The sequence below is a fragment of the Dendrobium catenatum genome, unplaced genomic scaffold, assembly GCF_001605985.2.
Source record: "Dendrobium catenatum unplaced genomic scaffold, ASM160598v2 fragScaff_scaffold_72, whole genome shotgun sequence".
Lineage (NCBI taxonomy): Eukaryota > Viridiplantae > Streptophyta > Magnoliopsida > Asparagales > Orchidaceae > Dendrobium > Dendrobium catenatum.
The window spans coordinates 156,232-173,273 of record NW_021318534.1 but is presented as its reverse complement, the minus strand read 5'-3'; the positions used below and the strand labels follow the sequence as shown (position 1 = coordinate 173,273).

At 33.3% G+C, this 17,042-nt stretch overlaps 1 protein-coding gene across 17 annotated transcripts in view; it reads left to right on the top strand.

Annotated features, from left to right (window-relative positions):
• The window catches only part of LOC110104675, a 31,948-nt gene extending 18,723 nt beyond the window's left edge, over positions 1–13,225 (top strand). For 11 of the 17 annotated variants that reach the window (XM_020833890.2, XM_028695780.1, XM_028695779.1 and 8 more), the window contains 10 exons: positions 47–247; positions 597–765; positions 916–997; positions 1,084–1,186; positions 1,443–1,539; positions 2,914–3,007; positions 3,583–3,655; positions 7,527–7,700; positions 8,101–8,223; positions 12,877–13,225. In XM_020833890.2, coding sequence (XP_020689549.1) covers positions 47–247; positions 597–765; positions 916–997; positions 1,084–1,186; positions 1,443–1,539; positions 2,914–3,007; positions 3,583–3,655; positions 7,527–7,700; positions 8,101–8,223; positions 12,877–13,038 — 1,278 coding nt within the window. In that variant the 3' untranslated portion in view covers positions 13,039–13,225. Of the gene's footprint in view, positions 1–46; positions 248–596; positions 766–915; positions 998–1,083; positions 1,187–1,442; positions 1,540–2,913; positions 3,008–3,582; positions 3,656–7,518; positions 7,701–8,100; positions 8,224–12,876 lie in introns of those variants that run through there. The other 6 variants (XM_028695769.1, XM_028695765.1, XM_028695766.1 and 3 more) reach the window with 4 other exon arrangements.
• Positions 13,226–17,042: the final 3,817 nt, after the last annotated feature.

Sequence of the window (17,042 nt, the reverse complement as noted above, 5' to 3'; positions counted from 1 at the left end):
TATTAAATATGTTCACGTGCACTATTAATTGCCTTGTAATATTTAGGTGGAGAGAGAAAAATTCACAACATCAGTTTTGAGAAGAATACTTTTTTCACCAATGTTCCATGAATTTTCCTCTGATAATGGTTCAACTGAAATGATGGATGAGGATGCTTTGACAAATCTATCCGTTTTGTTAAAGATAACCGTTACAGTGTGGGATTTTACCCTTCCAATAACACCTTCCCTTCCAGCGGTAATTGGTGTATCCCACATTACTATCTTCATGTTGTTGGAGCTGCACGGTTTTGTTCAGTTAAATATTTCTTTTTTCATTCTGGTTTTAATAGCGATAATGGTGATTTTTTGCAGTGTCGCATTTTGTTGAGTTCTGATTAGCATTATTGCCAAGGAATATGAACATGTTCTTGTGATAAGGAACGGCTATACTTATAAAATCAGTTGTTAATTTGTGACAAATTCAAAGCATGATTTATTCGTCAAGTCAAAAGTCTCGTCAAAATGCTTATCTTAGAATTCTTTACCCTGTTTTACATAATGAGTAAAATGTTGCATTAACGAGACAATTGAGTATTTCTTGACTTAAAGTTTAGATATCTGAAACTGTGATTGAGGACCGCTTTAGGGTAGAACATGGCACTGATGGCTGGTTTGATGCGTTAGATCAGCATTTCAGGTGGCTTCTTCAGTATAGGATCAGTCCATTCTTTTGTAGATGGGGTGATAGTATGCGCGTCTTAGCTTACACTTGTCCCTGGCGAGGTAATTTGTCACGTCTATTGGCTTATGCTACATGTACTATGATTGGTTTTACTGGAAATGAAAGAGAAATTATTTGGTTGTAAATTTTTTTTTTTTTTTTTGTAACCATAGCATTCCTGAACAATCATTGCTCTGTTTTGTCTAAAATAGCGGATCATCCCAAGTCAGATGAATACTATTCCAATCTAAGATTAGCGGCATATGCTGTACCTTACTATCCCATTCTCTCTGGGTATGCTTTTCACTCTATATGCTTTGCGTGCAAGTTGAGACTGTTGTTGAACTATATAAGGCTATTCTGGTTTTCTTGACATGTAGCTGTAGTAACAGTGATGCAGAAAAAGATTCCTTGAGGAAGGAGGTAGAGATATTGAAGAACAAGGCTCATTGGGGAAAAGCTTACTTTTATTTGTGGGACGAGGTATGGATATTCAATGCAAGCTGTTTTTTATCTTGCTATCATAAAATCTTGTTGATAACCGACTGATGCAGAACCATGAAGTTCATAATTTGCCTAGGCATAATGTGATTAGGTTTCATATTTGTTATTTATATAAAGCATTCCTTTTTTTTTTTTTAAACCTATGCACTTATGCAGTAATTCACCAATTGTTTTACGTTTTACATCATCTTTACTCATCATTAATGATTCGCTAAACATAATGCTTATGTTGCAGCCATTGAACGCGGAGCAGTATGAGGTGATTCGTAGCATGTCTAGGGAAATAAGGACTTATGCGCCGGATGCACGCGTCCTTACGACTTACTACTGCGGTAGGAAAAAGTTGAATGCATTTGTTTACGCTAATGATTCCTTTTTCTTAAAAGATACAATTTCTATCGGGTCTTGCTTTGCTATAAAAAAAAAACTGATAAACTACGTATTTTAAAGTCAACTAGTGAGTATCACGATATATCTATGAAAACGTGGTCTTTTTTTGTTCCAAAATAAAGAAGTCAGTGCTCATATTTATATTTAGAAATATTGGCAAGTGAACTGTGTTCTATGAGTCTAATTTGTTCAAAAAAAAGTTGCTGTACATACTTTTGTTTGAGAAACATCAGTTGTAATGCGATTACTTACTGCTGTGGTGAGAAAAAGTTAATTGCATTTGTCTACACTAATGGTTCCTTTTTTTAAAAGGGGGAGTTTCTACCCCGTGGTTTTTATGTTGACCAAAAAAAAATCTTTTAAGATATGTATTTTAAGTCAACTAGTGAATATCACAATGTGGTCTTTAAAAAAAAGGTTATTGGGCGTATATTTATATTTGGAAATTTTGACAAGAAGTGAGAGGTGGTCTGTGTGAATCTTTTTAACCTTTGCTTTTAACGTGCGCTGGTACAACTTTTGTATGGAAAAAATAAGATGTAAATATTGAGTGGAAATGAATCAAATAAATGAACTCTCTTTTCAGCCTCATTTGGCGTAGCTTGCAGTGATAATCACTATTTTTTAGTTTTTTATTGCACTTGTGAAAGCTTGGATATGAGTAATTCAGTATTATTATACTAGGTATCAGGAAGTGGACTTCTGTTGATAAATTCTCAAAATCAAAACATAAAGATGGGCCAAAAGTGAAAGAGATATTTGAAATATATCTGAAATTAATTTGGTTTTGATTGGTTCAGAAAATTTTGTGGATCATGAGAAAACTCATGGAGATATGCTTGATACTTAAGGTTAACGCTCACATACTATCACAAACTTTTGGCTACTTGGAGGAAAAGTTAGATGATTAATTCAAGGTGTTCTCCATCTTCTTGATTATTAATAACAATTAGATCTTCTCATTACAGAGAGGGTGGGCCTGGATCAGTGGTTAGGTTGTCTTTATTTTGACATAGAGGTCACGGTTTCCAGTCATGAAAATATTCTCTTCAATATAAGGGTAAAGTTGCATAATCAAGCCCTCTCTATACCCTACATGGATGGGAGCTTCATTCATTTACTTGCCAGTCTCAGAGGAAAAATTTTAAATTTTCTCGTTCCACTGTATCATGTTCTACATTATGTGATATTTTGTTACTGTTTTGTTTATCAACAGTGTTCCACCTAGCTAAACTTCTTTTACTCTTTGTTAAAGATTTTGATCAAAATTGCTTCTTAGGGTTGATGCATCTTTTGGAATTTAATGACCTGTGCAGGCCCTAGTGATGTGCATTATGCTCCTGGTACCTTTGAGGCATTCGTTAAAGTTCCAAATCTCTTACGACCCCACACTCAAATATTTTGTACAAGGTATGCACTACCTTTACCATTCCTTCAAGGGTTTTAACTTTTTAGCTCTTGGCTTAACTACGTAGTGGCAGCTACTTTGTACCCTTTTTTTAGCCCCTCTTTTTCTATTTTTCTTTGAAAGAAACCTTAATCTCCATCGTATCATATTTTGATCTAGTTTTGTGTTTCGAAGTATCATACACACCTGAGTGTTGTAAAATATTCTATAGTCCCGGAATAATCCTCATATGTTCTTTGTAAAGAAGCTTTTGTAAAAAATTCTTGTTGTCCATTGTTCTATTAGATAAATGTTTGTAAAACATCCTAAACTGATCATGACCGAAGTTTCACTGCACAATTAATTCCATTGAAGTATCTGCAAATTGGAGAGGCGTCCCGAAACATTGTATATGTCACTAGTTGATTTTAGATGGCTTGGTAGTGATTTCTGGAAGTTCTTTTATAAACTATTATATTTACCTCTCCATCTTCAGTACCAAAGTTTATTAGATAACATAACGTAAAACGCATATTAAGTATTTTTATTCTTCTTTTGCTTTGTTTTGCATATGATTTATATTTACTGAACTTTGTAGCGAGTGGGTTCTTGGAGCTCGAGAGGATTTGGTCAAAGATATTACTGCTGAGTTACGGTCAGAGAATGGTGAGGTAATGCTTTATTACAGATATGCCCCTTCACAGTTTCATCAATTTTCTTATTTAATATTTTGTTTCTCGTACTACCTTTTTTTTTATTGAAAAGTTGGGCGTTGCTCATAATACTTATAATGTTATGAAGTGAATGTCTGCTTTTAGCATTACAATGACTGGAGGTGTCAGTTCACTTATGGCTTTTATTAGAATTGAGATTTTATGGCTCTGGAATTTTATTATTGCGCCATGTTAGGTTTTTTTAGCTTAGGGAATAATCGATTGGTTCTAGAAAAAATGTGTCAGTATCATCATGATTAGGTTTACTCAACTTTTTGTGGTCGGCTCATTTATTCAACAATTTGTTTTTATCAAACATTGCATGTGTCAATCTTAGCTCTCACCTTTGTGCAATTTATAGTGATGCTATTTTTGTTCTCTCTATTCCTTTATATATATATATATATATATATATATATATATATATATATATAGGGAAAGTTACTTTTCATGCTTGATACAATAAGAAATCTGTTTTTTTCCCCTTGATTTTTTGGGCAATTATTCTGCTTCACCTGTTTCTTAATCATATTCTTTTCCCACATTCTTTTCCTTCACTAGCTCAGGTGATGCCTGTGGCCTTGAATGACAAAACACCTACTTTAGTTTCGTGGCAAATGTTGTGCTTATTGGATTCGTGCTTTGATAGAAGTCTCCTTGATTGTCAATGCCCATCTCTTACACCTCCCCACCTCATTTACCCACAATATTCTCCACTGCCTCAGATGGTGGCGATGGCTTTCATGGCAACACACCACAGTATTCTCCACGCAAGACCTTCAGGCTGTGGCTTAAAACAAAGCTTGGTGCCTTGCTGGGATATACCACTCAGTGTAATGCTGTCTTGATCTGCATTAACACGGTTAAAGAGCTCTATCTCTTGCATGAGACCATTCTCATTCTTGGAGAGGATGGATATGCCATCATGGCAGCTAGTGTTTAGAAGTGCAAAGTTTTTTTTTGGTTATGATGCGCAAGACACAAAATGAAGTGGAGTTATTATTAATTAATTATTCAAGACTTGCATTTCATATATATGTGCTATATGTGTATAACACTCTTAAACATTTAAAAAGATTACTACATAAAGTAATAATGTTTGTTAAAAACAATGTCGAAAAAAAAAAAAGTAATAAAATTGTACAATTCTATCACATAATGGTATGAGACATTTAAATAGTAGTGTTGTCTAAAATTAAATTATTTTAATTGTTGTAATCTAATTTAAACTTATGGTATAGAGTCTTAAACCTAATTTGAAGACAATACTTAAAATTCACTTTTCAAATTCTTAGAAATTTCAGTCATTATAATCTTCATCAGCCTTATCCACAATTTATAAATATGAAACATTTTATAAGAAGTAACAAAGTAAATTAATATGAATGGTAGTAAACAAATTCAAATACTTAAAATAGTGATCATTAATATTGAATATGATTGAATTTGTATTCATTTCTTCAGTTTTCAATAGTTTTAGAATTTGTTGTCATCCTATTTTTTATGCTCAACTTTTCTCATTTAGGCTAAAGACCATCTATGGAGGTTATTTCATGAATTAAATAAAAAATATAGAAAATTTTGAATAGTCAAGAATGACATTAAGATGCTTAAAACACCTTGTAGGTAGGTTATAGTATATGCCATGAATAATGATCAATCATTTTTATGCCAAATAGTTGAGGAGGAGAAGTATACACGTATGAAAGTAAGATGTAGAGGGTCATTCTAGAATTAGATTGATAGGAGGGGAAGGGAGTTTGAGCAATCAGATTGATGAGGGAGGGGTGAGGAAGTGCTTAATAGTGAGAACTGAGTCAAAATGGAAAGGGTTAGTCAATCAAAAACCATAATAAGAGTTTAGGTTAGGAATAACCATGATGAAAAGGGGAAAGGGAGGTGACCAATAGTCCTAAATGCTTCATAGTGAAAGGAGTAAGTCTCATATAGCGATTGGTTAAAGAAATCCTCACCGCATCCATGTATGCATCCCTGATCAAGTTCACAAGAAAAAGGGTTAAGAGGGGCATAGTAGACCATAGAGGTTCATCCCATGCATTAATCATCAATCTATGGAGTTAATTAAAAAAAAAATCTTTGGAGTTAATTGAAGAAAAAAAGCATCACTATTGAAGATATCTGATAGCAGGCCCTATTGTCTCATGGTGACATGTTTTGGTCATTAAGAGCTTTGGATAGGTAAGGAGAGAGAAGAATTGCTAATGGAGATGAAATAAAACACTTGGATGCGGGAAATGTGAGTAGCTGTGTAGCTACACTGTGAAGGAGTTAGGAAGAGATGCTAATATGGAGGGTGAGCATTCATGTTGAAAGGGGAGAGTTAGGCGCCTAAAAATCATAATTGAATCATAAAGAAACAGTTGGTTGAAGAAATCATCATGACATAATGCTTCCATCCAAATTAAGTACAAAACCAAAAAGGTTATTAAGGGAGACAAGAAGTCGTAGTGAATTTTGTTTGATGACGTGATGTATAGAAAAAAGTTCTGCATGATTGATAGCGTCATTTGTAAGAAAAATTTACAATTATAGAGAAATTTATGTTGTAGCTAGGAAAGATCCTCTTGCAGCATGATGAAAGCTTGTGAACATTAGGTGCTTTGAATGTTGTTGGATAATAGTGTTAATCATTGATAACCAGATGAGGGAATAATCATCAAGGTGGATGAGATTCAATAAATGTTAGGGTTTCCTTGAAGAAGATGGGTCCTCAATTGGATTTGACATCACTCAAACCAGTGGAGTAGACCCTTTTGGGCCCAGTATCTAGAACTAGTCACGATCAGGATGAGAATCTATGGGAGGCTCACCTGGATCACGCCAATATCCTTCTATATTTGGGTAGCTGAATTAGGAAGGATTATATTGAGGCAATTATGTATCAATTAGAAGTTATTTATTTTTATTAAGACATCTTGTATAGATCTATAAATAGGGATAATTTTCTATAATAATTAGAATGTATTTTTACCATTCTCAAATTCTATGAATTATAACAAAAAGTAATGCTCTTCCTCCTAGGACTGTTTTGAGCATTTTGTAGCAATGCTGCACTAAAACATTGGAGTGAGCGCATGGACACCCTGAAAGAACTCTTTACACAGCTCTTTTGATAAAATTAGAATCTGGGCTTATGGGGTGGTAACCATCGATAAGAATAGGAAATTTGTGACGAGTAACCATTCCATCGCATATGATGAATATGGGATGAGCATAGTTTGTGTAACAAAGGAAATAAAATTAAATAATTCAGTGGTGGATGCATACTTGATTTACTACAGTAATTTTGCTCTCTCACTTTTCCTTTTCTGGTCGAGTAATACTTCATTCATGACAATATCTGGAAGAGGCAAATGTAAGTTTTAGCTCTGTAAAGTTTGAAAGTCAGAGGCTAAATGTGGGTGGAGATGATTTTTAATTCACTTGCTTTGATTCATCGGAAAGCTTTGTTTGTATAGGGTATTTATAGATTAAGTAATTATATTTCTTCTACTGAATTACATGAATTTGTCCCTAAAATTCATATGGCGTGTAGCTCTATTTTTTTGGAAAAAAATTAAGAAGCGAACTGCTTTGTCAGAAAGCTTTGTTTATATAGGGTTTATAGATTAATTAATTATGTTTCTTCTACTGAATTACATGAATTTTTGTCCCTAAATTCATATGGCGTGTAAGCTCAATTTTTTTTTGGTAAAAAATTAAGGAGCGAGCTGCTTTATGTGGTGAGGTGCTATGTTATCTTGCATCTACCATAGTTTCTAGTAGCATATAGTTCGGTCACTCAGTTTTCTCCTTGTCAGGAATGCAGGAATGGTGGACATATGTCTGTATGGGCCCTACTGATCCCCATCCAAATTTGCACCTTGGGATGCGTGGCACACAACATCGTGCCGTGATGTGGAGAGTCTGGAAAGAGGGTGGCACAGGTTTTCTTTATTGGGGTGCAAATTGTTATGAAAAGGCGACGGTGCCCAGTGCTGAGGTAGTTTTCATCAGAAAATAAACAAACAATGTTACTTCTTAAACATATTACTTGGTTATTTATTGATATTGGGTTAGATAAAAATTATGGTACATGCCAGTATTATTTATTTATTTCCACTGCAATATTGGTTTAAGAAAACCTTTTAACTTAGTTATTCAGTTTTGAGAATTGATGAGCTAGAATGCAATATTTTTAATATATAGACTATGTAGACCATTAGGTCTTCAAAACAACCATTTAACAGATTGTAAAAAGAATCTTTTTCTCGGCATTACTAAAGTGCTAGGCCTTAAATGTTTGTCAGGTGGTATCAATTAATTATTTCCAGTAGTGGACTATCAGCTCAACAGGCTATTTTGTAAATGTCTTTTCAAATACAATTTTTACTTCGATGTAGATAAGATTTCGACGAGGTCTGCCTCCAGGTGATGGAGTCTTGTTTTATCCTGGTGAAGTCTTTTCTTCTTCAAATGAGCCAGTTGCTTCAGCCAGGCTTGAGAGGTTGCTTAGTGGTTTGCAGGTATGCTAAATATATTTGATGGGTTGTTTGTTATTTTATAGTTTAATATTATAAGGCTTTATGCCTTACATGCCAAAGTTACTGAAAGTGATGCTCGTCTGATTTGGCCTAATATTTGACTTTTCACCATTATCTAGTTTAGATGCTGTTACGCCGGCCCAGGAGGGGCCGGCTGGACCGGTCCAACCCGGACCGGTCCACTGTTACTCCAGGCGGAGAAACAGAGGGGCGGGCGGAGCGTGAGGTTCACGTGGGCGCTTGGGGGGAGGTTTAGGAGGGAAATTTTGAATGTGAGGGCTGTTTTAGGAAGTTTATTATTATCCTTTATGATTAATTTTGTATAAGGAGGAGTTTAGAGAAAAATTAGGGTTATCTTGAATTTGAGTTTTCTCTTTGAGATCTAGTTTTTGTCTTGGGCTCTTGGCTTTGCCGGAGATCGTTGGAGAGTTCTTCCTTCCTCTCGAATTGAAGGAAAGTTGTATCTTGCAAGTGCTTTTAATCCTCTATTGAAATAAAAGTGTTTGCAATTATTTTTCCTACGTTTCTCCCACGTTTTCTCTCAGATTTTCTCTGGTTTGGGCTGTATTCCTGCTGTGGACAGCAGTTTTTCTTTATTTGATACTTGATTTGGGTTAGGATTGCTTGGGAATACAAGCACTTCCTATCAGATGCCTTGATCTCTTTGTGCATGGATATCATTAGATGATCTAGATCTTTGTATAAGGCTAGAAAACTTGGCATGACATGTTAATTATGGAGCAATGTTCTCAATAATGACTTTTATCTTCTTGGCAACCGTATCTATGAATGAAAGAATTTTCCGAATGCTTGGATGAACATGAGGAAAAGCACGAGTTCATTAATTTGAGGAAATATTGAGTTGGGCTATTAACGAGGATATGCAAACAACATATAAACACAAGAATTAATTTGCCGATCTTGTCACCTACTCCGGCTTTGCTGAGAGAGTTTTAGGTCGATATGGGTCAAATTTTTCATGAGGATTGGATTGCATATTAGAAACTACTTAGAGATTTCAAAAATTTCTTACGAAAATAGATTTAGTTCCAAGTTTTTCATAGAGATAAGCTACTATGATTAATTACCTTTCTTAGTGGCAATAAAGAACTTTAGATTAAAGCTAGTTGTTAAAGTGACATTAAGTGCTTGGTGTATGATAGCAGGAGTTTGATTTTAGAGTTGAAGGCAATTTACTATTGTTAATATAAAGTGAATGGTTGGAGTATAATGACAAACCTAATAAATGTCATATTATCCTATCATCCCTTAATAAAGGTATTCGTCCCAATTGGTCGAAGGATCCTTTTGAACAACTATTAGTTACATCATCTAATTGGATTTTGTAGGCCTGGGATAAATGTTTGTATTATAGAATGAAATTTAAGTCAACTTTAGCTAGCAAAAAGCTTTGTACTCTATCAAATGTATCATACAATTCACCACTCAGGGGATTCAGAGTCATTGGGGAACATCTAGGCTATAAGCATAATCGTAATTTAATTGTTTTATTTTGCAGCAAAAGCACACAATCAAAGGGCCTTGATTATACCGTTATTTAATGGTGGCATTTGGTAATAAAGTCACCTAGTTAGAAGATACTTGCCACATATTTACTAGTGTGATTTTTTTAGAATGAACATAGTGATATATTTGACGTGACATAATTAGAGGATTTCGGTTATAACCATTTTGGCAACGAAATCATTAGGCTAGAGGATATGTGTTACTTATTGGCATGAGATTTTTTTGAGAGTTAAAATAGTGATACAGTTGAATGGGGATGTAAATAAATGACCCGGCCAACCCAACTTGTAATTTATATTTTTTTGGAGTTGTTTGTGGTGCTATTTTTTATTTGATTTGATGTGAAAATTTTTGTTTATTTCACATTTAACTCTTCTTGCACAGTCCAGTTGACTTGTTGGCATTCGACTTTGAAAAATACCAAAATACCAAAAACTTTTATTATCTGTTGTTGAATCTAGAATTGTCCATGAATCACACTCAACTTTATTGAAAATACAAGGTGAAAAAGTGAACAAAGACAGAGAGAGAAGAATTTTAGAGTAACAAGTTCTGAAATTTCTATAAAATAAGTTTGATGACATAAATTTCATAAATTGAGCTCAACCCTCAACTCCCTATTTATAGATTCATATTGGGCCTTTGAACTGGCTATATACATAGCTATATAGAAAATAAGAGAGAATACTATAGTGATGTAGCCGAATTTGAAGGTATGGCTTGATGAAGTTGTTTATTAAGCTCTTATGAAGTCGATGGCTTGGCATGCACTAATTGTCGATTAGCTGAGATGTCAATCATTAATTTTCCCTGAAAACTTGTCTCTCATTTAGCAGTTATTATAGTTTTTTTTTTTTTGGATAGTATCTTATTTATCACCTAAGTATTGGCTGATGTGGATAAGCAAAACAATGTAAGAAGTTAATAATTGTTAGAAAGTACCGTTATATGTAAGTTTAGTAATTGTCTTAATCGTCCTACTATCAGTTCTCGTCTCATTAGTTTGAGTATTTGGGTCAGGTCGTTACACCCTTGGCCCATCTTAAGTAAACTAGGGTCGGCCCCTTGCCTAGGGCCGGCTGAATCGGTACATTATTGACTGGCGGTCTAACAGAAACCCTTTAATTTTCATCCTTTTGAGTAGAAAATCCCTAGAAACCGTGTCAAAATCCTTAAATATATCAAATTTGCACAAGAAAGGCTATCCCTCTTTGTAGAATTGAAATCAAATAAAATTTTAGAGGCAATGAGAATATTATCCGAAACCATTCTATTTTTCATAGAGCCTGCTTGAGCACGATCAATAATAAAGTGCATGATAGGCTTTAGTCTATGGGAAGGATCTTTGCAATGATCTTGTAGAAGGTATTACGAAGAGAGATGGGCTGGTAATCTTTAATATGACTTGCATTTGGATGCTTGGGGATGAGAGATAATCCAGTTGCTTTAACCTTCTTGGGAAGGTAACTCTTGCGGAAAAAGTGATGGACAAATTTGCATACATGAGGACCAGAGACCTCCCAATTGTAAAGTAGAATTCAAAGGAGTAGCCATCAGGCCCAAGGGTGGTGTTCTTGGAGCTAGAGAAGACAACCTTTTTAATGCCGACATTAGAAACGGGGCAATGAAAAGGGGAATCAAATTGTTATGGATTTTCTTGCCTAATGGGAGGGGGTGTTAGAGATAGGAGGGGCATTCAATAGAGTCTGATAATGCCTAATGGAAGCATTTGCAATATCAACATGAGTGTGGAAGGTGCCTTGGTCAGTGGAATTGGGAATTCTTCCTGCCTCTGATTTTTCCATACAAAAACTTCAAGTTAACTTCCCTAACTCGAGCTTGTGAGTCAAACTCATGTCAAAAGTTTGGGGGATGTAACATGGAATCACAACCAGAATAGCAGGTTGGCTTCCAATCGTATTGGACATTTAAATTTTGCAATATTTCAGCAACATTGATTTGATTGTCATAAGGGAGCTTTGAGTTCTTATCTATTTGAATGCAAACTTGGGCAGTAAGGGAGTCAACTACAAGAGGGGTTCCAATGATGTTGCCTATTTTTGAGATTTGGAAAGGGTTCTGAGGGAGCGAAAGTCAAGGTTAGAGAGAGCACCAGGGTGTTGTATCTCGTGAAGAGAGGGATGGCAAAGTAGAAGAGAGCCTCCGATAGAGCCTAAAACAGGGGAGGTGAAGGGGGACCAGACAGCAGGAGGCGGCTAGGATAAACTAAAAATCTTTTAGTAAATTATATCTATTTAAAAAAATGCAAAAGTTGTATTGTCTAAAAAAATGCTTGGTGTTCTTCTAAATGCAGTTGCAAAAAATTGCAAAAAGTCAATTACAATGAAAGCAATTGCAACTACTGTTGAGCTTCCCAAAAAAACTACAAATGGTGAGTTTCACCTATTGGATCTCAATTAATTTAGCCTGTAACCTATTGTTTCTTCTACAAAAAAAAAAAATAAGTTGTTTCTTCTTCAACAAAGCTTCTTCTCCAACTGGACATTGTGATTTCCCCCAAATAGTGGAGCTCTTGCATTGACTTCTCTAGTTTGCCCGTCATTCTTCTTGAAGAGCATCGACTGATCGTTGTGACTTCATCCGGGCTCTCGCAATGACTTTCCCAGTTCGCCCATTGTTCCTCTTGAAGTGCTCCTGCCGACCGCTGTGACTTCGCATAGGCTCCTGCAGTGTTTGTTGTGACTTCATCGAAAAGCTGCCATCGAGTTTGAGTCGAGCTCTCAATCCTGGGACAAGCTAGGCTCAAGTTCATTTCTTTGCTCAATTTTAGCTTGAGCTCAAGTTCGAATCAGTCTTCTAACTGATGAGCTGAGTTAGAGTTTGCTGCTACTTGAGCTCAACTCAACTCGTTTGCACCCATAATTAGATCTAGGTTTTCTTGATATCTAGATGCGCATCAAGTACATAGCTTACTTGCTATCCAATATACTGGAAAAATCTAAGTTCTTCAATCGTTAATAAATGATGTTGATGTGGAATGATTGGAATATTTCTTTCATGTAAAAAACTCATAACATTGCTCTCAGTATATTACTCCCTAAGCCCTCCAGTTTCACTAACCCAGTTTTATATGTTAATTGCTTCCAGGACATTGAATACTTGAAGCTCTACTCTTCAAGATACGGCAGGGAAGGAAGTATAGCTCTTCTGGAAAAAACCGGTGTCTATCTTGGCCCTGAGCGTTACGCAGCTGATCACATACCTGTGGACTTAATGCGAGCTGAGATCTACCACACTTGTCATTCTTAAACTGCCATTTTTTCTCTGCTTTACTGTGATTCTTCCTCCATCTTTTTTCACATCCTTCAGGAACAGTATAATAAGCTTGAATATTAACTTCAATCTTTTTTTTTTAATTATTATTGTTATTAACCATTAGAATAATCTAATGCTGGGATTAATAATTATTAGCTCTCACTTTGTTGGGCATTGTGAATTTTTATGTTATAAGTAATTCTATAGGTTAGAGCACCACATGAAATTATAGTAGGCTATTTTAGTGTTTTGTTGGGTCGACCTCGGTCTCTTTCGATGGAGAAGTTATTTTTCCTGCAACATCTTTATATTTGGTTCTTCTTCAATCTCCTTTTTAGAAGAGAGATTTTTGGATTATCTTTTTAAGTGCTTTTCAACTTTCGGTTAATCCCCCTTTTTGAAGGAGAGGGTATGCCCCAACCACTTTCAATCACAAATCAATTTTGGATCATCCAATTTCTCACCTTTTAGAAAGGGATTGTCTTAATTTTCCTTAATCTTCTTATATTGTTAATTCATTCCATCTTCTTCTTTTCTGACTTTTCTCAATCACTTACCAAAATTTAGTTATTTTAGATTTGATTGCCATTCATCCATCAACTTTTAAGTATTTCAATTTTCTTTTTATTTCAAGGTACATTAAGTTGTTCTTTTACTTCAGATTTGATTTCTTTTACTCTTCTTGGAAGAATAATCATTTCATTTGTTCGTCATCGCCATCTAAAATATAATGTCCAAATTTTTGTCTCTTCTTTCTCGTTTAAGAGCATGCTTATCTTAACTATCCATAGTAGTCATTAAGACTTTGTTTGCAACGACTTTCTTACTTTTTAAAGCAGTTATTTAGTATAAAATTAAGAAACAGTTGAAAAGCTGTTTCAAACTAAGCCTTCGTTTGGGGCGGCTTTCTTATTGCTTTTTAAAGCAGTTTTTTAGTTCAAAAAATAATTTTTTTTATTAAAAAACTGCTTTATGAAGCAGTAAAAAAGTCGTCTCAAATGAAGTCTAAGTCTAAGGCTTCGTTTAGGGTAGCTTCTTTACTATTTCTAAAGCATATTTTTATTGCAAAAAAATTGAGTTCAAGAAATTTTTGTATTAAAATGTTGCAAGGAGAATGCCATCTCAAATGAAGCCTAAAACTCTCAAAAATCATCTTTAGATTGTTTCATTTCTACATACAAGGAATTTAGTTTACAATGAGATCCATACCTCCTTTAAATATTTCACCACCGCTGCCACTTTTGAGAAATTATTTTGTGCAAAGTTCAGAAGGAAAGAATTGTTTGAATTGTTGCATATTTACTGAGTATTTGTAGTTTTATAAATATGCAGTAAATTCGGACGGCTTTCTCCCCATCCAGACTCCGCGCATAATAATTTCTCCCCACTTTCACCTCTATAGAAATAATTAACGTGCAAACGCACTTCCACACTAATTTACTTGTCTCATCTTCATTAGAATAATGGCAACTTGTTTAGATTCTCACTAAACATATACCTATTAGTGGAAATTATTTCATTTAGGTTAAAGATCTTAAGCTCATAAAATCTTAATCAAAAGCATTGCCATCAATGTCTTTTAGCTTCAAGCCCTAACATTTGCAGCTCATTTTGATCTATTAGCTGTGAGGTTTGAAGTTCGAAACTTTTGTATATAATGTGTATATAAATTTGTCGTAATTGATCACTATAACAGTACTAAAAAAACAGCTCTATTATGGCATCAAAAATAGAAGCAAACAGCCAAACCAACCAACAAATATCTTCAGTGGCTTTATTAATGCCACCCATAAACTTCTTAAAAAAGAAAGAAATGAAGGCTTAAAGAGGGGCTGAACCAATTATTTATATATTTTTTATCCCTATCAATATTAGGTTTTGAAAATAACTGATTTTGACAGTCTTATCTTTAATTTTGTCCAATTAAGGGGCAAACAAACCGACTATTTATAATTATATTTTAATGATATAATTGATTAAAAATCATATTTTAATGATATGATTAATTAAAAATCTTTTTTTAAATTAATCATATACTTATAATTTTTTAAGAGTTATGATTGTTGGCTATAGGATTATAAAGTATTTGTGATAAATGATAATAATTTGATCATATTTTAAGTGTTTTATAAAGAAAACAAGACCAATAAACTCTCTTTAGAGTGATGATAACAAATTTGAATTAGGCCTAAATAAGTTCAAAGTTTAGGGCTTAGAGGGATTTATGCACATATCATGATATTATGAATATGCATAACTCATTTTTTTTATTATTTTTACTTTTACTTCTATAACATTTAAAATTTTTAATTACATAAAATTTTAAAAAATATCATTAAAATCAACTTTTTAAAATTAAAATACATCTTTTTATGTATAAATTTGGATGAGATTGTGAAATCGAATAGTTATATTAGTAAATATGAAATTTTAAATATTAGATATACAAATTCAAAAAAAAAAAGTGATATATATGTAAATTTCACTTTATTTTGTTCTCTACTTATTTATGAAATAAATTAATGAAAATAGCATATAAAAGAATGTAATTCAAATATATTTGGATAACTAAGTTTTTTTAACAAATGAGTCTCTATCTTCCTTTTCTAGTACTCTTTTTGATGTAGTTGGCGAGCAGAAGTTAGATATGCAATTGATGAGCTAGGTAAATATGCAATATAACAATATGACATATTTAAATTACAATTACATAAGTTTGAAAATGTTTTTTTTTTTTTTTTTTTTTGTTAATATTCTATGAAAATGACAGTTATTTTGCTAAGGGCATCTCTAAATGAACCTAACAACATTCGTCTATCGCCTGTTTCCAGTTGCTGCAAATCTCCACCTAAATGTCAAACAAGAGCGTATTCTATGAGCAGCGCGAAGTCAATATTGACATCGCATTGTTTAAAACGTGAAAATAATATTTGACTTGCCTCTCAGTTGGACTGTCACAAATACTGCAAATACGAGAATGCAGTTCCGTTGGAGATGACCTAAGGTGCAAAAGTATCTCTCACGAATTTGTGTCATAAACATAATTTTTAAGTAATTTTGGAAGATTTTTTTTTCAATTTTTTTCTAGTAAGCAAGTTAATCATGAAAAAAAGATAAAAATTAATAAGTTTGAGTCCAAGTCCACAATAAAAAGTGTTCGTGTCATATCTCCGTTTCAATCCAATCTAATCCAATCTAATCCAATCCAATCCAATCAAAAGATGAACCAAAAGATAAATTATTCTTATTTTTCACGAGTTCATTGACCTAATGCAAAATTCACATTTTTTAGCATTTAAATTTAAAAAATAAGAATAATATTATAGTTTTTAATATACAAAATGAATATCATGTTCCAAAATTTTGTATAAGTATATTCTAATAAAAACTTTAAGTCATTAAGGCTTCATTTAGGATAGCAATCTAACTATTTTACTTTTAAGATTGTAATCGTAGTTTCTATTTCACCACTTTTTTTTTAGCTTTTAGATAATTTTTATGATAAATAATTAGGCTTCATTTGGGACAGCTTTTTTACTGCTTCTCAAAGCTGCTTTCTACTACATTTTAATTTTTGTACTAGAAAGTAACTTTAAGAAGCATGAAGAAAACCATCACAAATGAAGCCTTACTTTCTACAGCAGTTTTCAAAAGAATTACTTTCTACACAATAGTTTTATAATCATATTTATAAAAAGTTGCAGCTATCCTAAACGGATCCTAAATCTATATTTAAATAAATATAATATAAAAAATAGGATTAATATATATCATACTAATTTTAAAATAAATCTAATAAACTTTAAATTTTGATTTACATACATAACACTTTATTTAATACTATTTATATATCTAACACCTAAAACATTAATATTACATATCTATCGCTTATAGAACAAAATTAGGTGCATGGAATGAAATATTAAAGTTTATAGTATGAATGATATAAATGAATTATATGAGTGATATATTTAATATTAAAGTTGTATATGAGTGAT